We start from the raw sequence: 27,004 nt of genomic DNA, 5'->3' as shown, positions 1-27,004 counted from the left end.
TACCTTACATCAGTGATTGCAACATGAGGTCCCTGGATCAGGAACCAGCAGTGACAGCATTGCTTGGGAGCATCTCAGAAATGCAATCCTTGCCCCCCACCCACAGACCTGCTGAACCAGCTTCTGCCAAGGACTCTGCTTGCAAAGCCCTCTGGGAGGTTCGGTGCAGCCCAAGTCTGAGAACCATGACTTTGCCTGAAATCTCTTTAAAATTTATACGTCTGCTATGACAAAAACTAACCAAGCACAACCGCTATCACAGGAAGACCACAGGAGTAACATCAGGAAACCCAACTTATCACAAATGTCAATTCAGCTCAGCCCAGGACCATCTGCATCTAACCTGGTGGTAAACGGGAAATGACGGGTGACTGCAGGCAAATGTTCCTTACACGGAATGCTCAGTGAAGACAACTGCTAAAAACAACTTTGAAAAAGAAGCCTGAAGCGAGAGAATCAGTCTACCTGACTTCAAGCTTAATTATCAAGCTACCGTAATGAAAACTTTGAAACCGGTGAGACGGTGGACAGAGATCAATGAAACAGAACAGACAACCCAGAAACAGACCTAAACAAACACACCCAAGGCTTTTTTTTGAGACAGAGTCTTCCTCTGTCACCAGGCTGGAGTGCAGTGGCAGGATCTCGGCTCACTGCAACTTCCACCTCCTGGCTTCAAGTGATTCTCTGGCCTTAGCCTCCCAAGTAGCTGGGACTACAGGCGCATGCCACCATGCCAGACTAATTTTGTATTTTTAGTAGAGATGGGGTTTCACCATGTTGGCCAGGATGGTCTCGATCTCTTGACCTCGTGATCTGCTCACCTCAGCCTCCCCAAGGGCTGGGATTACAGGAGTGAGCCACTGCACGCAGCCTGCATTTTTTACAAAGACAAAGTAATCCAAGTGAGGAAGGGCAGCCATTTCAACAGATGGCACTGGAGCAACGGGGCACCCACAGGGAAAATATGAGCCATAACTTCCTAACTCATTAGAAAATTAACTCGAAATGGATCATAGCTTGAACATATAAAATTATCAAACAATAACAGAACTTAGAAAAACAGAAAAATCTTTGGGCCGTAGGGTTAGCCACAGTTTTAAACTTGTCACCAAAACTGCAATCTATAAAAGGAAAACCATTTGCATCTTCAAAGGCAGCAGCCAACCCAAAAATCAACATGTCAAAAGTAAACCTCTGGGCTGTCCTGGCTGCCCTGACGATGTCACTCTGCCCCCACCTCCTCCATCTTGGGAAGTGGTTGTCAGAGAGACCTGGAATCCCGGGGACCTCTCTAGCCTCCCTCTCACATCCCCCATCACACCCACTCCACCTGCAGCCCCCGTTACTACTTCCCTTGGCCACAGCCCACTTTCTCCACCTGTAAGGCTGCAAAGGTCTCCAGATAACTCTTCCTCCTCTGCCCAGGCTGCCAACCCATTTTCCACATAGCAGAGAACATAAATCCAATCACATGGCTTGCCAGCCTCAAGCATCATCGGCTTCCCATTGTCCCAGGAACAAAACCCAAACTCCTGCACACGACCAGGCGCTGCCTTTCTTGGCAGCCTTCTCACCGCCCCTCACCCACCCCCTCTCCAGCCACACTTCCAGGAACCGCCAAGCTGGGTCCTGCTTCCGGGCCTTTGCATGTACTCGCCCCCTGGCTGGAACCCACTCCAGCGCTCTCTGCGAAGCCTGCTCACTCCTCAGTCTTAGCTTGACATCACTTCCTGAGGCCGGTGGGGGGGGTCTCCCTGATCCACCTGTCCAAAGCGCTGCGTGCTTTCTAAAAGCACTCTGTGATTTCCTCCGCAGCTGTCGCCATGCAGCCATGGCTGTGTGTTACTGATCTCGTGTCTCTCCCGCCACACATCAAGGGCCAAGAGGGCAAGACCTGTGGCAGCCTTGCACAGCAGAATATACTTGGACCCAGCGGGCACGGTGGCTCACGCCTGTAATCCCAGCACCTTGGGAGGCCGAGGCAGGCAGACCGTGAGGTCAAGAGATCGAGACTATCCTGGCCAACATGGGGAAACCCCATCTCTACTAAAAATACAAAAATTAGCTGGGCGCAGTAGTGCATGCCTGTAATCCCAGCTACTCAGGAGGGTAAGGCAGGAGAACTGCTTGAACCTGGGAGGCGGAGGTTGCGGTGAGCTGAGATGGTGCCACAGCACTCCAGCCTGGGCAACAGTGAGACTCTGTCTCAAAAAAAAAAAAAAGAATATACTTGGACCTTGGTTGGCACTGGCACATGGGACAGACTGATGTCTGATAAGATAATCAGCCACTTCCTGGTGCACCCTCAATACACCCCAAGCACGGCCACGTCCCCTCAGTCCACCATGGAGGTGCCACCAAGGGACAGAGCCCCAACCTCACCCTCCCAGACACCTTCCTCCTTCAATTACTCTCACCTCCTCTGTGATTCCCCCAAAAAGTTGACTCTTCCCAAACCACTCTCTCAGCTGTCACACAATGTCATGCACCCGGTCTGTTTTTTCTACTAGATTTATTTCCTTTCATTTTATTTTGAGACAGGGTCCTGCTCTGTCACCCAAGCTGGAATACAATGGTGCCACCACAGCTCACTATAGCCTCAATCTCATGGTCTCCAGCGATCCTCCAGCATCAGCCTCTCAAGTAGCTGGGGCTACAGGCACGCACCACCACGCCCAGCCAATTTTTCTATTTTTTTGTAGAGAGTTGGTCTCACCATGTTGGCCAGGCTGGTCTCAAACTCCTGGCCTCAAGTGATCCTCCTGCTTCAGCTTCCCACTTCGGATTACAGGTATGAGCCGCCATGCCCAGCCTCTACTAGATCTTTAACCACGGAAGACGGAAGCTTAAAACCGATTTTTCCACCCACTCCCTCTGTTCAGCTCTCATGTGCTTTGTGTGTAGCACCCTACGCAAGGGAGAGCCCTGATAAATCTCACGACCTGACGCCTTCTTCACCTCCGGATAATTGAGAGTGTTGGAAAGTTTCAGTGCTTTGTTTGCACAAGTTACGCCAAGAAAGTTCAAAAGTTTGGTTAGAGTAGCACTAATATCTGAAGAGAAATTTTACATGTTCCACATAAAAATGCTTTTAAACTTTTACATCATTCTTTTCAATATTTACAGGGTACCTGCCAAGTGCAAGGTTCCAATGCTACTGCAATGGCCTGCGCATGGCCTCTGACATCCCCAGCCCACAAAAGGAGGCAGCCTCAGCCTGGGCTCTTTCTCCTTAGTGGCCTCCAGGGACCACCCTGGTCTGGCTTTGGCCAGGCCGCTGCCTTCCCTCCACTTGACACTAAGCCTGGCTATGGGTTTCCAGGTTCGTGTACTTGCAAGAATGTTCAAACGAAGGCCGTGCGGCTAGAGAAATCTTGCAACCCAACCATGCTGTTCTTGGAATCTGCAGCTTTTCAGGAAACTGCCTGGCACCGCAAGAACACCTTATCAGCTCAAGGAAAACAGTGTCCACTTCCTGTCCAGATATTCGCGGGGCGCCCGCCGTGGCCGCGTGGTGTTGAAGTGCTGCTCAGCTGGGCAGCAGAGGAACACAAAGCTTCTCCCCTTCCACACACGCCACACAACAGAGGATGTGACCCGGGGCCTGCACGGGGAAACGAGAGAGGGCCAGTGGAACCCAGATCTGCCTGGACCCCCTGACGTGCATCTTGACTTCTGGGGAGAAGCCAGCAGAATGCCTCTGCTCCCTGGGGAGACCCGACTCACTCACTCGTCAGTGCAGAGCGGGAAGGTCTAGAACAAGGAATGTGAACTTTCTGTTGTTACCAATGGCTGTGCCCCACCAGGTTCAACCACAACCTGCTCACCTGGGAGGGTGACTTCCCCAGGCAGGGGCTGAGGGAGCGGGGACGCCTGTCTGTGCTCAGCTCTGAGATGTGGGGAGATGGCCGACACCCTCAGCTCCAAAAGCACAGAAACCTCACTGACTAGCTGCGTTTCGCACAGATGTTCTGTTCACACAGAGGACCCTGCAGAAGGCAGCCGCTCAGGGGCCTCCGCTGCGCCCGCAGCCGCACCCCTTAACACTGAGGAGTTAAGACAAAACTCCTTCCTACTCCAGCGCTGACCATCTCCACCCACAATCTTCCCCAGGGCTGGGGCAGATTTTCCTGTTCCCCCAGGAAAAGTCTTGTGCAAAGGGTCCTGAAAGCAGTGAAAGGAAAGCAAGCTGAGGCTCTCCACACTTGAGCAGAACAGGTGAAACAAATGTTTAAGAAACGGTGTCACTCTGCTGCCCAAGCTGGAGTGCAGTGGCTTTTCACCGGCGTTAACATAACACTATGGCCCCAAAACTGGGCACAAGTGACCCTTCTGCCTCAGCCTCCCGCAGAGCTAGGAGTACAGGCATGAGCCATTGTGCCTAGCTTGAAAAATAGTTTAAAGACTATTTATTAATGTGATCTGCAAAGGCTGAGGAGGTTTAGAAAAAGCTAGTTTTAAAATATTGGGAAATGAAAGCTTCACAATTTTAAAAGACAAATGTCTGGAGATAATGTTCTCCATCTCTACAATTTTGTCATTTCAAAAATGTTGTATAGGCCAGGTGTGGTGACTCACACCTGTAATCCCAGCACTTTGGGAGGCCAAGGCAGGTGGATCACCTGATATCAGGAGTTCAAGACCAGCTTGGCCAACATGGCAAAACCCCGTCTATACTGAAAATACAAAAATTATCCAGGCGTGGTGGCAGGCGCCTATAATCCCAGCTACTCAAGAGGCTGAGGCAGGAGAATCAATCGAACCTGGGAGGCAGAGGTTGCAGTGAGCCAAGATTGTGCCACTGCACTCCAGCCTGGATGACAGAGCAAGACTCTGTCTAAAAAAATTAAAAAATTTAAAAAAATAAAAGTCATATAAATGAGATAGCCTGTGACTTTTGAGATTGGCTTTTTCTAATTCAAATAACACCCCGGAGATCCCTCCAGAAGTTGCCTCTATCACAAGCTCATTCCTTTTTATTGCTGAATAATATTCTGTGGTTCAAGAGCATTACCATTTGTTTAGCAATTCACTCACACACAGAAGGGCACTGGATTTTTTTCCACATGGGGCTGTTACAAACAAAGCTGTTAGGAGCAATCGTGTACAGGTTCTTTGGTACTAAGTTTTCATTTCTCTGAGATAAACACCCAAGAGTGCAATGACTGGGTCATCTGTTAGGAGGATGCTTCGTTTTTTGGTAAACTGGCAGGTCGTTTTCTGGAGAGGCTGTAGCACTGTGCACTCCGACCAGCGACGCAGGAGAGACGGTTTCTCAGCAGCCTCGCCGGCCTCCCGCGGTACCATTCTGGCAGATGTGAAGTGGTGTCTCCTTGTGGTTTTAACTTGCATTTCCCTAGTGGCTAATGACGCTGAATATCTCTTCATGTGCTTCTGGCCACATGTATTAATAAATCCTCTTCAGCAAAGGGTGGCTTTTCGTGTCTTTTGCCAATGTTGGTCTTTTTTTGAGACGGAGTCTCGCTCTGTCACCCAGCCTGGAATGCAGTGACACAATCTTGGCTCACTGCAACCATCGCCTCCTGGGTTCAAGCAAGTCTCCTGCCTCAGCCTCCCAAGTAGCTGGGACTACAGGTGCACGCCACCACACCCGGCTAATTCTTGTTTTTGATAGAGATGGGGTTTCACCATGTTGGCCAGGATGGTCTCCATCTCTGGACCTCGCGATCCACCCACATCCGTTTCCCAAAGTGCTGGGATTACAGGCGTGAGCCACTGCGCCCGGCCCTTTTGCCCATTTTCTAGTTGGACTGACAGGCTTATTTTACTGATGTGTTGGAGAGTTCCTTATCTGTATGTAGATGCTTTGTCACGAGTAGTTTGCAAGTATTTTCTCCCTGTCTGGGGCTTGTCTTTCAACCCTCCTACTCCCCATGTTAGGGTCTTCTGCAGAGCGATGGTTTTTAACTTTGTTGATGCCTAATGGATTGACTTTCCCTTTCAGACTCTGCTCTGGTATCACATCTAACACCTCTCTTCACCAAGCCCAAGGTTCCAAAGACTTTCTCCTATGTTTCCCAGAAAAGTCTTTGTTTTTAAGAAAGACTTTCACTCTGACGCCCCAGGCTGGAGTGCAGCGGCATGATCTCGGCTCACTGCGACCTCTGCCTCCAGGGCTCAAGTGCTCTCCCTGCCTCAGCCTCCGGAGTTGCTAGGACTATAGGCACCATGTCTGGCTATTTTTATTATTATTATTATTTCTTTGCAGAGACGGGGTCTCACTATGTTGCCAAGGCTGGTCTTGAACTCCTGGGCTCAAGACATGTATCCCCCTTGGCCTCCCAAGTGCTGGGATTATAGGCGTGAGCCACCATGCCCAGCTAGAAAAGTCTTGTCATTGTACAACTTACATTGAAATCTGTTATCCAATCTGAAATAGTTTTTGTATATGCTGAGGGGCTGACCTAAGGTCCACCTTTTTGCCTCCTGTGCCCCATGGCCTCGGCCCTGCTGAGGGCTCCTGTGCCTCTGTTCAAGCCAGGTGCCCAGGCTTATATGAGTCTATGCCTGGGGCTCCCTGCTAGCCCGCTGACCTCTCCAGCAGCACCAGGCTCGGCGGAGGTCAACCAATGCAGTCTTGATGACTGTAACTTCACAGCAAGTCTCAAGCCGGGCAGAAGGGCTCCTCCCACTTTATCCTTCTTTTGCAAAACTGCTCCAGCCATTCTATTCCAGTTCCTTCACCTGTCCATAGAAATTTTAGAATAATCTTGTTTTACGCCATAAAAATTCTTGCTATGATTCACAATATGTAACTTCAGTAACATTTTATTGATCTAGTAAATCCAAAATACAATGTCAACATTAATAAAAATATTTTTAAAAGATATAAAAAGGTATTAAGGAACTTTTTCATATTAAGCCTTAGCAATCCAGTGCATATTTTACCCTTACCACGTATCTTAATTTGGACCAGACACATCTCAAGTGCTCAGAAGCCAGCCCTGGTCTCGAGGCTCAGGGAATGCTCATGGAAGCAGGAGGAGCATCTTTCCCCTGGGCACATGCCCTCGTCACAGTATCAAAAGCACTAAGGGAAGACTCACTAAAGGGAAAAAGCAAATGTATTTTCAAAAATATGTGCCATAGAACCATCCTGAAAGATGCTGTGGGGGTCTTGAGGGGCCTGTGGGCGGGGGCAGAGGGACTCTAGCTAAGTCAGTCTGTGAAACCCCACACATTCCCACTCTGGAGTCACGACACACACGGGAGGAAAGGCCCCAAGAAGTCCCACAACAACAATCCTGTTGAGGTTTTTTTTTTTTTTTTTTTTTGAGACAGAGTCTCACTTGGTCGCCTAGGCTGGAGTGCAGTGGTACGATCTAGGCTCACTGCAACTTTCACCTCCCAGATTCAAGCAATTCTCCTGCCTCAGTCTCCAAAGCAGCTGGACTACAAGCACACACCACCACACCCAGCTAATTTGTGTATATTTAGTAGAGATGAGGTTTCACCACGTTGGCCAGGAGAGTCTCGATCTCTTGACTCGATCTCTAGGTCTGCCCACCTAGGCCTCCCAAAGTGCTGGGATTACAGTCCTGAGCCACCGTGCCCAGCTGAGATGTGTTCTGTCCAACAAGTTCCCAAATTTATTTGGGCAAAGAGCACCTTTTGCACATAGTGATGAATGTGCTAAGAAAGGATGGTCCACACTGCAAACTCACGGGTCAGCAGAGGGGCGGGGCCTGGCTTGCTCCAAGAGGACTAGATGCCAGGCCCAGGGTGTGAGTCCGCCTCTGCTGTTCGCCGGATGAGAGAGACCTCAGTGAGTCAAGGCCCCTCCATGGGCCCAGTGTCCTCACCTTACGATAAAACAGGGGCCAAGGGCTCACCGAGTGCCTTTCAGCTGGCACAACTTCCACATTTCAGCTCACTGTTACCACCTCACAAAATAAGGATAAAACACAGATACGAATGGGTAGACAGAGATTTTTAACCCAGCTTCCAAGGCTGTGATGAAATGGCGTAACAGAGCAACCACTCCTCACTGCCTGCCACCCAGCAGTTAAAATGCATGCATCCTATAAGCCGGCGGTAACTCCCTTTCTAATCTCGTTTCTCATGAAATACAATGCTTTCTTCCAGCCTCAACCGGGGGTCCCACACGTCCCAGGAGTGTTTGGGGGACCGTCCTTGGCCGTGCATTCCTCCCACAGGACCCCTCGCCTCCCGCACCACCACCTCTGCCTCTGCCTGGGGTTGCCCTCCCTGTCACTGTCCCTCTCGAGTAGCAGCTGCCATTATTAAAGCCATAGGCTGTCCCTGTCTGGGCTCATACCCTTCCTCCCCCACTGGGGTAATCCCACAGGAGGCAGGGCAGGATTCCAGTCGCATGCAACGGCACACCAGACAGAGACCTGGCAGGACCTGGGAGGGCTCAGTGGCTCCGTGTCAGACACCTCACTGCCCAGAGATGTGTCCAAGAGCCGCTCACTGACCCTCTGGTTCCCAATCTGGGACCTATAGGCCCATAGTGGGTCTCGAAAGTAGACATGAAGAGCCCAGTGTCCCTTTCCACGTGTCCTGAAACACGACAGACACGAACAGGGGTCTTCTGCCGTTATCACTGATGGCCAACCAGCAGCCTCCTTCCCTGGGATGGCTGCTGTTCCTCCAGACTGTACCACCTCGCCAGCACCCAGGCTCAAGATATGGGAACACAAGGGGGGCTCCGACAGGCTCTGCTAAGTGCAGTCTCTCCTGCAGCCGGCCGGCGTGCACAGCAGCACACCTCTGTACCAGGACCCTCCTAGGAGGCCGGCCCCTCAGCAAGGAAGGCCCCAGGACACAATGGAACATCGGGCCCTTTTATTTCTGAGTCTTTTTGTCTTCTCTAAAATAATGTTTATTCTATACAAAGCAAAGAGCTATTACATAACTATAAATAGTTCAAGGTTTTCTTAGACTATTTCTTTCATGATTTATCTTCTTTTCTCACTTTCTGAACCTCTTGGTTTCATCAAAACGCTACCTATGCCAGGCGTGGTGGCTCTTGCCTATAATCCCAGCACTTTGTGAGGCCGAGGCAGGTGGATCACCTGAGGTCAGGAGTTCGAGATCAGCCTGACCAACATGGTGAAACCCCGTCTCTACTAAAAATACAAATATTAGCCTGTAGTAGTGGCAGGCGCCTGTAATCCCAGCTACTCGGGAGGCTGAGGCAGGAGAATCGCACGAGCCAGGGAGGCAGAGGTCACAGTGAGCGGAGATCATGCCACTACACTCCAGCCTGGGTGACATTGAAACTCCGTCTCAAAAAAAAAAAAAAAAAAAGTTATCTATATAAATACCTTTAAAAAAACAAAAAGTGTCCCTTCTCCACCCCCCCCATTTTCTATCCCATTCTCCAGGGAGGCCATCCGAGTCTTTCTGCTGTATCTGCTTCTGCAACTCAAAACAACAGGCTTCTCTGAGATGCCTCATTTCTCAAAGTTGGATCTCGAATTTTTGCTGCTTCTTACGGCAAACGAAGGGTTGGCTTTCTTGGGGTCTCTTCCCCTCCCCTCATTTCCCAGTGTGATTATGGTTAAATCAATGTATATATTATGACTCTGAAAATATTATTGGCTGCCTTAACAAGTTCATTATTAATACTTTTTTCAAAAAAATAAAATTAATAATGAACTTAAACACGTTCATCATCAGTAACTTTACAGTTAATTGATTTGTTATTTTTACTTAGGCTTTCTTTTTTGTAGTTTTAATATTTTTGACCCATAATCGATTGTACCTATTTTGGGGTACAATTGATGCTTAAAATGGACCATGAGCAGATCAGGGAATAAGCATATCCATCATGGCAAACAGGTATCAGCTCTGTGTGTCAGAAACGTTCAGTATGCTGTGCATACATTTTGCTTCCTACCGCTGTGTGGGGCAGAGGCGGGGGCGGGACCGGGGGAGCGCAAGGTACACACCGCTGGGCACGCTGAACCACTGGATTCGGCTGGAAGAAAGCACCGTATTCAGTGAGATTAGAAAGAAAGGGCATTACAGCCAGTTTCTAGAACCGTGTGCATGAGGCTTCATGTGCATGAGGCTTTTTTTTTTTTTTTTTTTTTTTTTTTGAGATGAAGTTTTGCTCTCGTCACCCACGCTGGAGTGAAGTAGTGTGATCAGGTTCCAGCAATTCTCTGCCCCAGCCTCCCGAGCAGCTGGTACTACGGGCGCCCGCCACCACGCCTGGCTAATTTTTACAAATTTAGTAGAGACGGGGTTTCACCATCGTGGCCAGGCTGGTCTTGAACTCTGACCTGGTGATCAACCCGCCTCAGCCTCCCAAAGTGCTGGGATGACAGGCGTGAGCCACCGTGCCCGGCCCACGTGGCTTTTGTCTTTGCTGTCTGTGTGCAGTTTCGCGTGCTGCATGCGCACAGGCCCTGTTGCTGGTGGTGGCGGGAGGGGAGGCCCCCATGGCCACATCTTCCCCACCCTGCGATGGCTTCTCCTTACGGTTTTTCACCGGCTCAGACCGACGAGCTGGCCCAGGGGTTCCACTGTGCTTCCTAGCACGCCCCTCCTTGTCCCATGCCCTCGAGGTCTACACAAGCTGCATCCTGGGCCGCCCCTTGCCCACCACCCTTCTCCTGCACGTGAGCTGTTTCCTGAGCCTCGCTGCTTCCGCTCCCTCGGTTTACTCCTTGCCTCTGCAAAGAGCATGTTCCTGTTTTCCGTAGGAGGGCGCACGGGGGTGTATCTTGTGGGAGGATGTGTCATGTCTGTGAATGTTCTTATTCTACCCCCACACCTCAGTTGGGCTGCCTGGGTACCCAGTCACTGGTCACTGTCACTCCAAATGCCCAGTGTCCAAGGAAGGACCCCATGGTCCACAAGCTTCCGGCGTCGTGGCCGATGCACCTGTGTGTTTCCTTCTGGCAAATCCCTTCTGTGCAGTTCTCTACCTCCAGAATCTTTCGAAGTTTTGCTCTAGCTCCTGCGACCTGAAATTCTGTGACCTGCTTTGATGCTGCGCGCTGCCTGGGCCTTCATCCCGGCAGCCTGTCCTCAGCCCCTCCGATTTCTTGTACTGTTGACAATTTCTTCTCTGTTCTCACCTTCTGAACTCTTCGTTTCGTCAACGATGATATCTACAGTTCTCATTTTCACATCTGGTTCTTTAAGAGGGAGAGAAAGGCGTGCACGCTACCATCTTACGATGGAAACAGGGCTGGGCACGGTGGCTCACACCTCTAATCCCAGCAGTTTGGGAGGCTGAGGTGGGAGGATCACTGAAGCCAAGGAATTTGAGACCAGCTTGCGTAACATGGAGAAACCCCATCTCTACAAAAACACAAACATTAACCAGGCATGGTGGCACACACCCGTAGTCGCAGCCACTCGGGAGGCCAAGGCGGGGAGACTGCTTGAACTCAGGAGGTAGAAGCTGCAGTGAGCTGAGACGGAGATCACACCGCTGCCCTCCAGCCGAGGTGACGTAGCAAGATCACACCGCTGCCCTCCAGCCGAGGTGACATAGCAAGATCACACCGCTGCCCTCCAGCCGAGGTGACGTAGCAAGACTGTCTCAAAAAAAATAAGAAGAGCAAACCGAGGCAGTAGAGACTCCACCACACTGATGGGTGCTCTAACTGGCTGCCTTGTGTTTCTTTAACAAAAAAAGGGTGGGAGGACTGATTCCTACTTAATGATAGGCTTGAGTGACCCTGATGGGCTTGGATGGTGGAGCGGGGTGGGTGCTGGCTTAGCACATTTTAAAAAGCAGGTTCTCACACATTCTCAGCATGAGGTCAGGGAGAGCACCACAGAGGGAATGAGAAGAGGCAGAGAGCAAAGCCTGGAGAAGTCAGACGTGCAGGGGACGCAGGGAGGCCAGAGGAATCCAGATGACAGGACCGCCTGAGTCACTGCAGAGGCCGCTGCGCAGAACAAGAGCCCTGTGAACCTCCTGCCGAACGAGGCGCTACAACAGCATTGATGGTTTTGGTCGCAATAAAAGGCAAAACTACTATAACTAACTACCATACGTGTATATATATATTTGTGTGTGTGTGTGTGTGTGTGTGTGTGTGTGTAGAAACTTACACAAGGCCAGAGGCCCAGAGGGTTCTGAGACACCTGGAACACCGCTTCTCAAAAGCAGACTCTTGGTCCAGTGAGCGGGAAGTTACAGTCCAACCACATGTACGTCCTGCAGGCCCAACCCCCACCAGGAACGAATGCCCCCGGACTGGCACTGAGCTTGCCCGCAGCCGCATCATTCAGTCAAGGTTTACTGATGATGCCTGTAATAGGTCAGCACTCAGAGCTGTCCGGTGGAGACCCAGACCACAGCGAACAAGGGGCTCAGTCAGAGGGAGCCAGGAACAGAAGGTGCATCTCAGGCAAGAAAAGCATCATCTCGGAGAAAGCCAGGCTCCAGCCGTCTGTGCTCATCAGACCCCATGGGCTTGGAGGACTCCAGGCCAGGGTGCAGATCTCAGCTTCTCCTGCTCTGAGTAAGATTCATGTAGGATCATCGGCTTCAGCAGGACCCCGCCCAGTCCACGCTCCTCCGAACCCGAAGTCCTTACTGCCTCCTCTGGAGGGTCCCTCTCCTGCATGCTCCCACCCAGGCCCCTTTGCTGTCTGCACCTCCCCTCCAGAGCCTCCACAGGGGGTACCCCAAGCTGGCTACCTGGACCTCCTTCCCTCTGAATGTAGCACTTCCCCCAACCCCCAACTCCCAAGCCAGCTTCCTGGTGGTGCCTCGCCCTCCCCAGGCCCCAGAGGCAGCTCCACCTGGCACCTGGAACCAGGAGCGGCCAGGCTCTTTGAGTTATGCCAGTATTCCCACGAAAGTGTTTCCTAAAACGCTACTCCCTGCATTCCGGCTGACAGCATAAACGTTCATCCCTGTTTTAAACAGCTGCAAGGGACAACATTTCCAGCATACTGTAAACATTGACTTAAAATAAAACCGCCATGTCACTCTTGTAAACATATCAGAATCCAGGCACGACAAGGTGACAGCCACGGCCATCTATTTACGATGGACATGAGCGGGCTCTTCTTTAAGGGCCAGAAAGCGTCCCCTTCTTCCTCCAGGGACTCCTATTTCTGTGACTACGAAATGCAAACCCGGCGTCGTATATTCGTGCTTGAAATTACTCTATTGATTCCCCCACTGTAACTTTTTGCAACACAACCATGCATATAAATTGAATTCGTCTTGATTTTCTACAACCACGGGGTTGTGCTAACTTCTCCTGGATTGAACTGTCACTGAGAAGTTGTGTGTGCTCAACGGTGGTGATACATTCTGAGAAATACATTGCTGTGGGATTCTGTAGCTGTGCAAACACGACAGAGTGTGCATACACAACCCTAGATGGTATAGCCTACTACGCACCGAGGCTACAAGCCTGCACCACACTCGACTATACACAATACTGTAGACACCTGCGACGTTACGGCATTTGTTTATCTAAACATATCTCAACATGGAAAAGGTACAGTAAAAACACGGTACCGTGACCTTAGGGACCAGCATCATATGAGCGGTCCACCTCGAACAAAATCTCCTTATGTGGTGAGACTACAACTGAAACACCACCAATCAAAACAGAAACGGTCTGCGCTTTGACAAACATCGTCTAACATAAAAGCTGTGTTTCACAGAAGAGAAAGAGCTCCCCCCCATCAGTTCACATATCATGGACAAATGCTCACCTCTGTCCCTATTCCTCCTTCCAGAAATGTGAGCACAGAGAAGCCGGTTCCAGAAATAAGGAGATGGGAGCAGAAGAGGCTTGGTCACTGCAGAGTCCCCCAGCGCCACAGCCTCTCGAGTTCCAAGTCCGAATTCATCAAAGATCAACTTGCCATCAACGATCACCATGAATGCCGCTGGCAGAGGCTCCCGTGGACTACAGGCCTGTGGCCCAAGGGGAACCACTCCCCAACACCCCCACATCTGCTGGGACCCCAGGGTTCCCACACCCAATGGGACCATCACTGCAAGAGGGACCTTTCCTTAGGAGGAGCCTTTTGCGGAGTGGACGTGGGCCCAGGGCAGGGGATTCTCCCACTCTGAGGGGTAGTTTGAAGATGTCTGGTCTACAGGGCCCCTGAGTCCCTCAGGTCACTCCCACACCCAGGACACAGCCATCACCTGCACTTCAGTAAACAGCAACTCCAGTCACCCACCACGCATTTCCCAACCAAACCAGCAGCAGGCCTGCCTGGCTCTGGAGCTGGCTCTGTGCCGCCCGGTCTCCCCTTCTGCCTCCAAGCTATGTGCAGTGGAATCAGACGGGGCCTGGATTCCCATGATGCCAGCTCCAGCCCACCACTGCTCAAAGCCCCTTAGTGGCATCCCCGCCACTGCTCAAAGCCCCTCAGCTCCATCCCCACCACTGCTCTGCCCCACCACTGCTCAAAGCCCCTCAGTGGCAACCATAAGGCACTCAGAATAAAATCTCTGCTGGGTACCTACCCCCTGCTGCCCGGCCTGCACGACCACACTGGCCTGTCCCATCCTCGGCTCATCCCACCCCAGGGCCTTTGCACTTGCCACCATCTGCCTGGTAGAGCAGGCACCACCCTGCCCAGTTCCACCAGAGGCTCCCTCACAGCACTGGTCTGCGCTGTGGCTCTCCTCACACAGCCCCTTCCAGTCCCACCCCCAAGTGCCCCATCCCTGCCCGCCACCTGCCGGCCCCCCTTCCTTTCTTCATGCTCTTCCCGCTGCCTTAACTGAGAGTTTATGATTTTCTGTCTACACCACCTCCTGCCTGCCCTCCCTCCCCCACCACCAGAACATCTGGGCCACCAGGTGTAAGGTGTAGCCTTCTCTCCCGTCCACTACAGCTTGGGGCATGTAACAGGTGTTCAACACTGGTGGAAGGAATGAACGAACGGCCGAATGAATGAATATCTACACACACACTGGCACTGTGAGGTGAAGTGAGCTGAGCAGGGCCATTCACACTTTACAAATGAGGAACTGAGTCTGAGAAAGCATTTAGGTCTCTGCTCACCATCCCAACCTCTGAGCACACAGGTGGAAGACACAGTTGCCTTAAATCTCCCTTCACTGCAAAATGGCAGGACTGTTCTTTCCACACCCTCTGTACAGATAATGACATCAAAAATGGTATGAGAGCCACATCCTAAGTCAACAGAGTTCTTTATCAAATATAATTATTCTAAGACAAGCCAGCAGCCTTCCAACTACGGTTGATTATTACATTTATTTGTTTGTCTTCTGGAGAAATAACCATCCCGCCTGCTTCCAAAATGGGGCATACTAGTTTATTCTTTGCCAGCTACTTCGCTGCAAAAAGTTTGAATCACAGATGCAAGAAGAAAAACAAACTATAAAAAAAAATTATTTTTTTTTCTTTTGAAAATCTAAATTATAGAACTAGTACTTCTTAATCTTTCACCATGAGGCAGCGATGTCGGGAAATCTGGGGAAGGAGTGAAGCAGTGAAAACGTGGAACATGTGAAAATGTCCGAGCTTGAAACAAAATATGGTAGCGGTGTGTGCACCGGGGTGGGATCACCTCCCTTTGCAAAAGCGTTTACACCAGTGCATTCTCCCAGGAGAACTGTCACTGCTACCTTTTAGAGTTCATCACAAAACCACTGGTGCCTTCACATGTCATCCTTAAAAACACCTTCAGGAACCAAGCTGGGTTCTCCAAATTCACTTGAGTCTGGCTTAAGCCAATATGATTTTTTAAAACAAGGTTGGCAGCTTTAAATACACACATAGGTCCACGTGTCTCTGATCACACACTTGTTTCCACCGTTTTAAACTCTCTTTGGGAGCTTGGGGGTGAGGGGCAATTTCTGAGCATTTGCGGGGGAAAACCCCATCCACTACCTCACGGGCTTAAGGAAGGCAAATGGGTGATGAGTCTGACCACCAGGTAGTGGTATTTATCTCCATGAGTTTTCAGTTCCGTCTTCTCAAGGCCGAACCCTGCGTGACCACCTCCCCTCTCGCCTGAGGCCGCACGTGGCCCCCGTCCGCCCCTGTCCGCGCGAGGCGGGCCTCACCTGGGCGGCGGGCGCGCCCAGTCCCCGCACGGCCACCCACCCCGGGGCAGGCGCGTCACGCGTCCATCCGCCTCGCGACCTTCTCTCTGCCACCAAAAGTCTTAGGAAAATAAGGCGCAGGGGGCCTGGGGACCCCATCACCCGGACTCAGCTTCTCTAAACGCGGGGGTGGGGTCCAGGGACCCTCCCGGGCGCCCCGCACGGGCTGTTCCCGAGGGCGGGGACAGCGACATCCCCGAGGCCCTCGGCGACGAAGCCGCCCGGGGACCGGGGCGCGGGGCCACGGGCCGGGGGCGGCGGAGACCCCGCGCCGCGCCCACGGGCGAACGCGGCCCGGCAGCTCCGCGGCCCCACGCTGGGCCTGGCCACGGGCAGGCGGGGGGCGCAAGGCCGGGGGCGGGGGCGCTGGGCCCAGCCAGGAGCGCCCGCGGCGGCGGGACCCGGCGGGCGGGCGGCGCGCAGGGCGATCCCGGAGCGGCTCCGGGAAATCCAGCCGGGTTTTGACTCCGATCGCCAACGGTGCCCGCAGCCGGCGAATGTAACAAAGAACAGTCGGCATGGCGGCTGGACCGGGGCGGCGCGCGGCGGCCGGACGCGGGGGGCGGGGGGCGCCAGGGCCGGGGCGCGCCGGGGCTCGCGGGGGCGGCCGGCGTGGGCCGGGACGGGCGGGGCGCGCGCCGGGGCGGGCGGCAGGCGCGGGGCCCAGAGCTTTACCTGCCTTTGGAATGTGCAGAGCGGGATCGGATCCGGACTCCGGGTTGCGATCCGCTCCGGAAACTGCGCAGCACCGGAAGCCGGGGGGCGGTGGCGGGGCATGGCGGGACTTGTAGTTTGCGTCCGGGCGCGGGGGGCGCGGGCGAGATGGGGGCGCGCGCGGGACGGTGGCGCGGCGGGCGAGGCCTGCGGGTGGGACTGCGGGACGTGGGCGGCGTGGACGGGGCAGCGGGCGCTCGCGGGGCGGGTCTGGCAGGACGGGATTCCGCGCGCGGCCCCCTCCCACGTGGCACGGCCCCGCCGCCCACGCGCGCGGGCAGCTCCCCCTCCGTCTCTCCTCGGGCGCGTTTCTTGCGGGGTTGGTCAGTGGTGGCGGGGGGTGGGGTGGAGTGTTTCTCGGGAGCAGGCCTGGGACTTGCCCCCACTCACGGTGGCCTCTGGATTTGGCCGGCGGGGTGGGCTTTGGGACACGAGCTCTGTGCCCGCGAGGGGCAGGGAGGGGAGTCCGGCCGGACGGGCTGGGCCGCGGGCCTGGCTCTGGGTTCCTCCCTGGGGGCCTGTGTGGCCTCTCTCGACCCCCTCCGCCTAGTGTGTGTGCCATCACAAAGCGACGGACCTTTCACCCTAGTCCCGGCCGCGCACATTCGGAGAGGCGGACTGGCTTGTTCATCGCTGCCTGGCAAAAAACCTCCATTCAGAAAGAAGTCATGAAAGTGGGCAACGATCTTAAATTGGTACTACAAAAGGGCTCCTTTCCGTCTTGTGTGTGAGGCTCTTAGGAATCAATAAATCATATGGATGGACAGTTCGTAGGAAATTCAATGGTTCTTAAATATATGAGAAGCTATTCAACTACGCCGTGATAAGAGAAACAAAGTCTCACCATGAGATCATTTTTATTAGATTAGCAAAGATTTTTTTAAAAGTTTAATACAGCCTGGACAACATAGCCAGACCCTGTCTCTAAAAACCTTAGCTGGGCTCAGTGGCACGTGCGGTCTCAGCTACTCAGGAGGCTGGGGCAGGAGGGTCACTTGAGTCTCACAGTTTGAGGCTGCAGTGAGCTGTGATCGCGCCACTGCACTCCAGCCTGAACAACAAAACCAGTGAGAGCTTGCCTCAAAAAAAAGTTTAAATTTTGAAAAAGCTAGAGAAACAAACTCTCTCCTCCTTTTCTGGTAGGAGAATAAATTAGTATAGCTTCCATCCGGATAATTTGTGGACATCCTTAAAAATTCTAAATGCACATAGCCTTTGACCCACATGCAGGATTGATGCCAGAGACGGACTTAATTGCATGCGTGTTAGATGTATAAGGTTAGTCACAACCACGTGCCATCCCATGGGATGTTGCACCTAGGCACGTCCGTAGGGTGCAGCGCCGGGCAGCCAGAGACAGAGTAGGCAAGTGTTGCTCTATTAAGCCTGGGTTCTCTGCCTGGCTCAGCATTCTGCAGTGGCTTCTTTGTTGCCCTGCGCTAGGCCGTTGCATGGCTCCCCAGACCTTTCTGGAGCCTCCCCGACGTCCACCGTCTCCCTGCTTGTCCCCACCTGGGACATCACGCCTCCCTCCAGCCTCCTGTCCCTCAAGCCTGTTCCCAAGGCCTTCCGCATTCCATCTTTACTTCCCAGGCTTTCCACAACCTTCTCTGTATTCAGCTCCACCCCGCCCCACTCCCACTACCACCACCACAGCTAATGGACACTCCCTCTACACACACCGCAGGAGACATCACTCACAGTTCCAAAATGGCCAGATGACTGGTTCTCTGGGCCCTGGCACATAAAATAGTCCTCAGTATACATGAATAAAACGTTGTTTATAGAAAACGACAGGTCCACGGCAAGTGCGAGTCACTGAAAGTGAGCAGAAGATTTCACCCGCCCTAAGCTGTTTCTCCTAATTCTGCATACAGCCCAGGGCTGGAATTCACTTACATGACAATCATCACATCAGGATTCTCAGTGTGTCCATGGTAATCCTTCAGTACAGTCTAGAAATAATATCTCTTAAGGCAGATTCATATCCAAAATTTTAATGTAAAAAAAAAAAAGGTTTGTTGCTTAAGGTGTCAAGTTTTGATTATTAACAACTAATTTGTCCAGGCAGGGTGACTCCTGCCAGTAATCCCAGCACTTTGGGAGGCTGAGGTGGGCAGATTACCTGAGGTCAGGAGTTAGAGACCAGTCTGGCCAACATGGCGAAACCCCGTCTCTACTAAAAATATACAAATATTAGTCAGGCGTGGTGGTGGACACCTGTAATCCCAGCTATTCAAGGATGCTGAAACAGTAGAATCGCTTGAGCATGAGAGGTGGAGGCTGCAGTGAGCTGAGGTCATGCCACTGCACTCCAGCCCCTGGGCAACAGAGCGAGACTTGTCTCAAAAAAAAAAAAAAAAAGAAAAGAAAGAAAAAAGCAAATGCAACATACAACTTTGAATAATGGGCAGGGAAAAAAAAAAGAAAAACATGTATAAAGGTTGTTATTGGGGAAAACGACATCTGAACATGAACTATGATACTGGATACTGAACTGTGTGTATTACCTCAATGTTAAATTGACACTGTGTGTATTACATCAGTGTTTAGTTTCCCAAGGGGGATCACTGTAGTGAAAGTATGATAGCCAGGGCCAATCATTGTTCTCAGAAAAGCATTCTGAAGGATTTAGGGTGAAATACCATGATATCTGACCGAGAGAGAGCAGAGTGGCAAAGCTGGTGAATCTTTATGGGTTATTCTGTAGGTTTGAAAAAAACAAAGTTGAAAATTTAAAAACCAACAGACAAGAGATTCCATGGCTATCCATGAACTTCCTTGCGAACACTTCATTCTTCCTGCGCAGATACTAGATGGGATTAAGATGTAATTAACCACGGAGGGCTACAGCCGCCTGCCGGCCTTAGATCAGCACTTTTCCAAGTAGCGTGTCTGCTCGGCTCTGGTTTTCTTGCAATTTAAATACAAACCTACTCCTATGTAAACCATGATAGACATCCTAATCATTTCTCCAGCTACCTCCAGCTTTTAATTAAAAAAAAAAAAAAAATTGGCTGATTTTCCTTATAAAGAGGGAAGCCTGATCATCAGCAGATAAGTTAATTCCCACTAAGTGTGAAGCACTGACTCTTATTTTATGCTATTCTCACCGAAAACAGGCAGAATTAAAGTTCAAAAAAGACCATATATCCTTGAAGAGTAACCACTGACCACTGGCATGGGACTTACAATGCAGTCAGTCGCAAGCTTCACATCGGCTCACGTACCCACAGATGGTCTATCTGGACTATTTAGTAGACGTTTATTATAGGAGTATGTAGATTTTCCGCAGAGTGCCGTCATGTGACTTGAGCCTGGTCCCTGCCTCTGACCTCCTCAGTGATTTCTCTTGGTTCCAGGGAAGGAGACCAGCCTTTTCCTCATGATAGTCTGGTGGTTTTTAAACATTTGTTTAACTCAACAAATGAAACGTTTCATGTACCTGACACTGCTACACCAGTTTTTTAATATATAAAATTATTAAAAATTTTTGGCCGGGCGTGGTGGCTCACGCCTATAATCCCAGCACTTTGGGAGGCCAAGGCAGGTGGATCACTTGAGGTCAGGAGTTCGAGACCAGCCTGGCCAACGTGGTGAAACCGCATCTCTACTAAAAATACAAAAAATAGCTGAGTGCGGTGGCAAGCGCCTGTAATCCCAGCTTCTTGGGAGGCTGAGGAAGGAGAATCGTTTGAACTCAGGAGGCAGTTTGCAGTGAGCCAAGATCATGCCATTGCCCTCCAGCCTGAGAGACTGAGCCCAGTCTCTCTCTCATATAAAAGCTGTGCTCACTACCCAGCTAGGCTATAAATTAATAAATCCCCCGGACTCAGTCCAGTGCTCTGCCTGGTCCAGCAGTGACGATCACCTGCTGATCACCCAAGGTCCCTGCACATCCACCTTTATAATTATCAATGACATTAACATAGATATGTAAATACATAGGCAACTACTTTTGAATGCCTGTCACAGCAGCGTGTGACTCGCAGATTCCACCGTGGACAGTCACGGTGTGGAGCTTGGGAAGGTCAGTGGCGGAAAGCTGACGTTTTGAGGTCACCACTGCGAAGGAGGGTCCGGCCTCAGCAGCTCTTTCTCCAGGGGGATCACTGTGCTGCGTCGGCCATCCCGGTGTCTAGCCCCCTTTGGTGAGTGAGCTGCACTTTAAAAATAAACTTTTATTAACATAGACACGCATCACCCTGTCTTTGTAGGGGTGCTAAGGTCAAAATGGCATGTGGCCATCCCCTCCAGTGGCCTGCTCTGTCCCCAGCACCGGGTCCCGGGTGAGGGGCGTGCGGTAGATGGAAGCAGAGCTGCTGTCTGTGCTCACTCACGTTAAGGTCATCAGCTGAGCGTCTTCCTTGCTCTGCTAGGTGAGCAGTGTCTGTGCAGCCCCGGAGGATACAGGAAACACGAGCAATGCCAGACAGCGAAGCTGGAGAGCCAGAGGCCTGAGCCACGCTGCGAGCAGCTCCTTCGTGGAGAAGGCAGGCCTTGAGTTGGCTTAGACCATTCGAAGAGCGAGTGTGAACTGCCGGGCACGAAGACACATGCTCCAGAATGACCGAGGGTGGTTGAGCTGGCTTAATCTGGACAGTGTAGAACCCACTGGCAAAAACACAGCGCTCACCTGGAGGTGATCAGATTCGGAAAGTTGGTAAATTAGGAAAAGCCTGGCCTCCAGCCACTCACTCCAGCCTCCTTCCGGAGCATCAGCACAAAGGGGGTCCCACTGGCCACACAGAGGAAGCAACAGTTGAATCACTGGGGCCTGAACCACTTTTAACTCCTAAGAGGCGCTGCCATCACCACCTTGTGGGGCCCAGTAAATGGAGCGGAAGACCTGGAACCCAGCTGGGAAGCATCAGGCTCCCTCTGAGGGTCTACACGTGTCTAGCGGGTGGGCGGGGCAGCCAAGAGGAAGGGTCCGGGGCGTTGGGGGCAGGAGGCTGGGCCTGTCCAGTAGCTTTCTCCAGGACCCCAGCTCTCCATGTGCTCTGGTGTGTGGGCACTGCAGGGGAAATGAAGGCTGACGGAGACCACAGGAACTGATGACCACCAAGGAGGCAAGATGCCTGCGTGGGGTCCCGCAAGACACGTCTGTGACCCCCGGCTCCAATGCCTCCACCCCAGAACCCCAGTGCAGACACCGTTGCACCTGTGGCTGAGCCAGGTGCCAGTCCCCCTCTGCATGCATGTGGGCCACCCACCAGGGTGCGGACTGGACGACATCCTACGATGGAAGAACGCTTCCCCCCACCCAGGTGAAGAGAGCCCCTCAGAAGGTCCCTGTGCGCCGCGTGGGGCAAGGCTACCCTTCACAGGGACCACCAGATACGCACCCTCATGTGGGCTTCATACTCCTGTTCCACTCCCTTGGCCGGACCTTGGCACTCTGTTGGCCCTTCCCAGGTGTGTCACCCTCAGGCCACTGCATACCGGGCTCTGCCACTGGGGGACCCCAGGACAACAGTCCCTGATGTGTAGCATCCACAATTCACCCTGACCCAAGGGTCACTGGAAACACTTTTTTTTTTTTTTTTTTTTTTTTTTCGAGACAGAGTCTCACTCTGTCTCCCAGGCTGGAGTGCAATGGCGAGATCTCGGCTCACTGCAATCTCCATCTCCCCGTTTCAAGATATTCTCTGGCCTCAACCTCCCAAGTAGCTGGAATTACAGGCAAGTGCCACCACACCTGGCTAATTTTTATATTTTTAGTAGAGACGGGGTTTCACCATGTTGGCCAGGCTGGTTTCGAACTCCTCAGATGATCCGCCCACCTCGACCTCCCAAAGTGCTGGGATTACAGGCGTGCGCCACCGTGACCAGCCTGCCTCTTCTTTGATGTTAATTGACTGTGATGGTTGGTCACTTGCAGTGACCTGATGAAGGGGACAGTAAGAGAAGACCTGACGCCTCCAGGACAGAACAGGACTCGGGCAAAACAACCCAGCATGTAGTGTTCCGTGTGCACATTTATTTATTTCAAAGATTGTTTGTGTTCCAGCCACATCTTCTCCAAAGGAGCCCACCCAGCCTGTGCACAGGCAAGGTGCAGGGCTCTCTTCGGTGTTTAAAGTGCTACTGAGGAATACAATCATCGTCACGAAAGTTCATCACTGCACTCCAGCGTCAGGCCAAACCTTTCCGGGGACCTGGAAAACCTGCCATTTTCTTCTTTATAAAATGCAGTTTTGACATAACATTGGTAGAGTAAACAACAAACCGGAAGCCTAAATGATGCGTGGTGCGTTACTGCCCAGCTGCTGGCTGAGGGAACGGGGCAGTGGACTGTGTTTTGAATGCAAACGGTCATGGGTCCAAGGTAACCTGAGTTTGCCCTGCAGGATTCCGCAGGGGCCTTGCCCTGTGCAGGATGCTTTGGTCATCGCGTCTGGGGGAGTTTGGGGCAGTGGGGAGAGGGCCTGGCAGCAGGGTTTATGCCAGTCCGGAGGTCTGTTTCCATCTGACAAACATAAATGTCCTGATTTCCACCGTCCACTAATTTGTACTCGGAAGTTTCCAGATTAAGTCGTGAGACTATTACTCAGGAAATACCAGCCTTTGGTGGCCAGCAATGTAAATTGATCTTTCCCTCTCTGCTCAAAGAAACTCTGCAACTCTCATCTATAGATGTGGCCAGTAAAACCCAAGCAAAAATCTAGATGGGCACCAATTTGTTACTGAGTGGCCGCTGGTCGAGTGGCTGTCATCAGGGATCAGGGCTGGTTTTGAACTGAGACGTGAGACTTGGTTAAAATAAAGTGCTCTGTCAAAACTCTCAGCAGGTTTTCAACTGGAACAAGATGGCTACTTTTGTTATTGCTACAATAACACACACGTGTGTGCAGACACACACACCACACACACACACTTAAAGCTCCATTTCATTCCTCCACAACAAACAGACACACCTCCTTAAACAAAGCAAACTGGGAAGGGTTGCCAGCTCATTAATACCAACATGAGCACCCAGTTCCAGGGATACAGATACAGTTAATCTTAGTGTTCACAAGGAATCGCTTTTAAAACCCCACTCGACAAAACTTGTATCCAGACAAACACCAAAAACAAAAGCCCGCAAGCCACAGAAGCTTGTAGAAGAGGTGAGGCCATAAAGGTGATTTACACATCAGCATTTGTAGTATTTGGTGGATCATCTTAATTGATCTTTAACCTTCACAACATTGACTTTATCATAAATACCCTACACCGTGGAAAAACAAACCTGTATAAAATAGCTTGGAAAAGAAACATTCACAGTATCAACAGTGCCCGTTTTCTCACAGTGCCACCCTGAAGCTAGCCTACGAGCTTCCTCGGCCAGTGCTTCATCAACTCCCTGCTACGCTGGTGTTTCCTGTGACTTCAGAAAAGGCCACTGGATGGAGACCACGTGAGCGTGTCTATGGGAGGCAGAGCCCCAGACCTAGGTATTCGACAGTAAGCAGTGCTCATGGGATTCATCTGGAAATGGGATGGTTAAAAACTTTTTTGAGGGGAGCAAGAAGGCTTAATCTAAAATTCTGGGCCTGGCACGGTAGCTCATGCCTATAATCCCAGCACTTTCGGAGGCCGAGGCGGGTGGATCACCCGAGGTCAGGAGTTTGAGACCAGCCTAACCAACTTGGTGAAACTCCATCTCTACTAAATAGAAATAAATTAGCCAGGTGTGGTGGCGCAGGCCTGTAATCCCAGCTACTTGGGAGGCTGAGGCAGGAGAATTGCTTAAACCTGGGAGGTTGCAGTGAGCCACCGTTGCACTCAAGCCTGGGCAACAGTGTGAAACCCTGCCTCCAAAAAAAAATTTTTTTAAATAAAAAAAGCTTCTGATATTCTCACACTTGAATAGCGTGCATCTGAATTCCAAAATTAAACAAAAAGAACAATTAAAAACTTGTCATCAGTGTCTGAAATTCTGACACATAATCACATAATATCCTCTTGGAATTCTTCTATGTCTCAGGCTTTTTACCATGTGGCCAAGAGCAGTAAAACCTCAAGTAAAACATTCAAGTGAACATCTGTCCCAAAAGACCAGCAGTGGTGCCTGACTCTGGGGACAGAAACGGGGTAGTGTTCATACATTTTGCAACTCCAAGTGCTTTTTTTTTTTTTAAAGAAAAAAACCCATCATTAAAATTGGAATATAATTTTTAAAAACAAAGCAGGTTGTAAAAGTCATTTTAAAGTCACTCAATAATTCCTGGAACACCTAAGAAGTGTGTAATGTGCATCTTAAAGTGAAATTTCTAATGTAGTGTTCTAATCTCTCCCCCTAAAACAGAAGAAAAAAATCCTGTAATTTTGGTCTTTATATAGGTTTCTACTCGCCAGAGGCTCTGTGACCTCTGAAATATTTAATGTTCAATGATTAAAGAATGCCTAAGGAAGGAAGCTCGCCCATCTACAATTCCAGGACAGAAGTCAAGTGTTCATAACAGCCTTTTACATCTCTTTGGAGAAAAGTGAATCACATTAAACTGTCAAAAACACTTCACCCCAGTGATGACTGCTCGTTCACCAGCATGTCTACTGGAAGGGGCACGTTCGGAAGGAGCGGACCAAAGTGAACACTGTGAATGAAGTGAAGTAGAAAGGCAGCTGAGGAGGAAAGCGACTGGAATGATACCTAGGGATATTAAAACGGTGTGCCAGGTTCATCACGTTTTCCATCAAAACCAGCCCAAACAAGGGCACCCCAAACTGTCCGAGAAAGCTGCTGACGGCAAAATTCTGAAGTGCTCAGAGAAGGAACTTCCTGCAAGTGCGGCCCATTTAAACTCCATTCCTGAGACTGGCGCCTGAGACAATTTCCTCTACTGCCCTGAAAGGACTCTGTTTGGGCTCCTGGCAGCATTTGGCGAAATCCAGGTGTGTGTTTGGCGACCGTGTTCTGCGAGCGGCCGCGCATGGCTCCCGACTTCATTCGGCAGGCCTGCTGTGCCCTCCTTTAGCAAGCATGACAGGCGGGAAAAGACAACCTGGCTGCCAGCTGCTCCACTGGTATTATCAGAGCTTTTAACACGATAGAGAAACATGTAAAAACCGTGTGAGAATATCTATTTCTTCCACTTGCAAGTAGGCTCAAAGTAAACTTAGAAAAGCTTCCGCATACTGTGCATAGGATGTAGCGTTCAAGTTCTATGGCTAATGTCGAAGGCAGACGCTTCCTACAGCCGCAACTGCATCCCCACTCCTATCAGAATCTCTCCATGAAAATCCGGCCTGTGTTCCACTTTCCTGTACTCGGGGCCCAGCTGCCTGTTTTAGTCCAAGAAGCAGATGAGGAGAGGTGACCCACCCATTCCATTCACAGTGACGGCACAGAAGGGCACCTCCTTTTTGTGACATGGTCCAGGCATGGGCCCAAAACAACACTTGTTAGAGTGTAGAATAGGTAAACTGAGTCCCTCAAACCTGCCCTCCACAATCCATTAGAGTGTATTATTTCTCTTATAATGTTAATCTCCTTCTAATATTTAGCCCTGACTCTTAGCTTTGAGCACGGCCCAAGCTCTGGAGCTGTCGTCTCATTTGGCATCTGGTGGCAAGTTAGGCTTTTTCGCCCTCTTTGGGGAAAGCCTCCTGGCTGGAGACTCGGATTTTGTTTTCCCTTTAAAAGACTAGATGGTTGGAAGAAACCCAGCAAGACGGGGCATCTGGACACCTGATGGACACGCTCGCTGTGTCCTGGTGAGGGTGGTAACATGGGTGCAGGTCTTCTGGCTTGGCGGTGGTGACCTCAGTCCCTACGTGCAGGGCTCCACGGGGGCACCGTTCATGGTGTTCTTGTTTCTGTGCCTGGAGAGCAGCTTCTTGTTCAGGATCTTGGTGATGGTGACCCCTTTCCTCCGGGAACCCTCTGGCTGCTCCAGGAACACCAGGTCATTGTGTGACTGACTCATGCCCGGGTCCTTCTGTTGATGTCGCCGGCGGAAGAACAGCTTTGCACCTTTCCTTAGAATTCCTCCTGGAAGAGGGAAGCACAGGGGCTGGTCAGGTGGGCAGGGGATGAGAGGCTGAGTAACCGGTCCAATGGGACATGGGAAAAGGAGGCTCAGATGCCTTGCATGAAGGGCCGGCTTACTGCTTCAATATGCTGTCATGACCTGCAGCAGAACAACTGGAATGCGGCTTATAGAAAACTAGAGTTTTCAAGAGGAAATGGAAAGTTGTAACCATAGAAGCAGTGAGCCTGGACTGTCACTCGGT

General features: G+C 51.3%; 2 protein-coding genes across 9 annotated transcripts in view; both read right to left on the bottom strand.

Annotated features, from left to right (window-relative positions):
- Positions 1 to 16,828, bottom strand: part of PRDM15 (PR/SET domain 15) — a 79,099-nt gene extending 62,271 nt beyond the window's left edge. For 3 of the 8 annotated variants that reach the window (XM_039480551.2, XM_039480552.2, XM_074389233.1), the window contains exon 1: positions 16,745 to 16,828. The gene's annotated coding sequence lies outside the window, so the exon portion shown is untranslated. Of the gene's footprint in view, positions 1 to 3; positions 8,267 to 16,744 lie in introns of those variants that run through there. The other 5 variants (XM_074389236.1, XM_074389234.1, XM_074389237.1 and 2 more) reach the window with 3 other exon arrangements.
- Positions 16,829 to 22,746: 5,918 nt separating this feature from the next.
- The window catches only part of C2CD2 (C2 calcium dependent domain containing 2), a 66,990-nt gene continuing 62,732 nt past the window's right edge, over positions 22,747 to 27,004 (bottom strand). The window contains exon 14 of the mRNA XM_039480520.2: positions 22,747 to 26,762. Within this exon, the coding sequence (XP_039336454.2) occupies positions 26,542 to 26,762 (221 nt within the window). The 3' untranslated portion in view covers positions 22,747 to 26,541. The remainder of the gene's footprint in view (positions 26,763 to 27,004) is intronic.

Source organism: Saimiri boliviensis, chromosome 18 (assembly GCF_048565385.1).
Source record: "Saimiri boliviensis isolate mSaiBol1 chromosome 18, mSaiBol1.pri, whole genome shotgun sequence".
In the NCBI taxonomy this organism is placed as follows: Eukaryota; Metazoa; Chordata; class Mammalia; order Primates; family Cebidae; genus Saimiri; species Saimiri boliviensis.
Note: the sequence above shows the minus strand (reverse complement) of the source record. Positions and strands in the feature narration are given on the sequence as shown.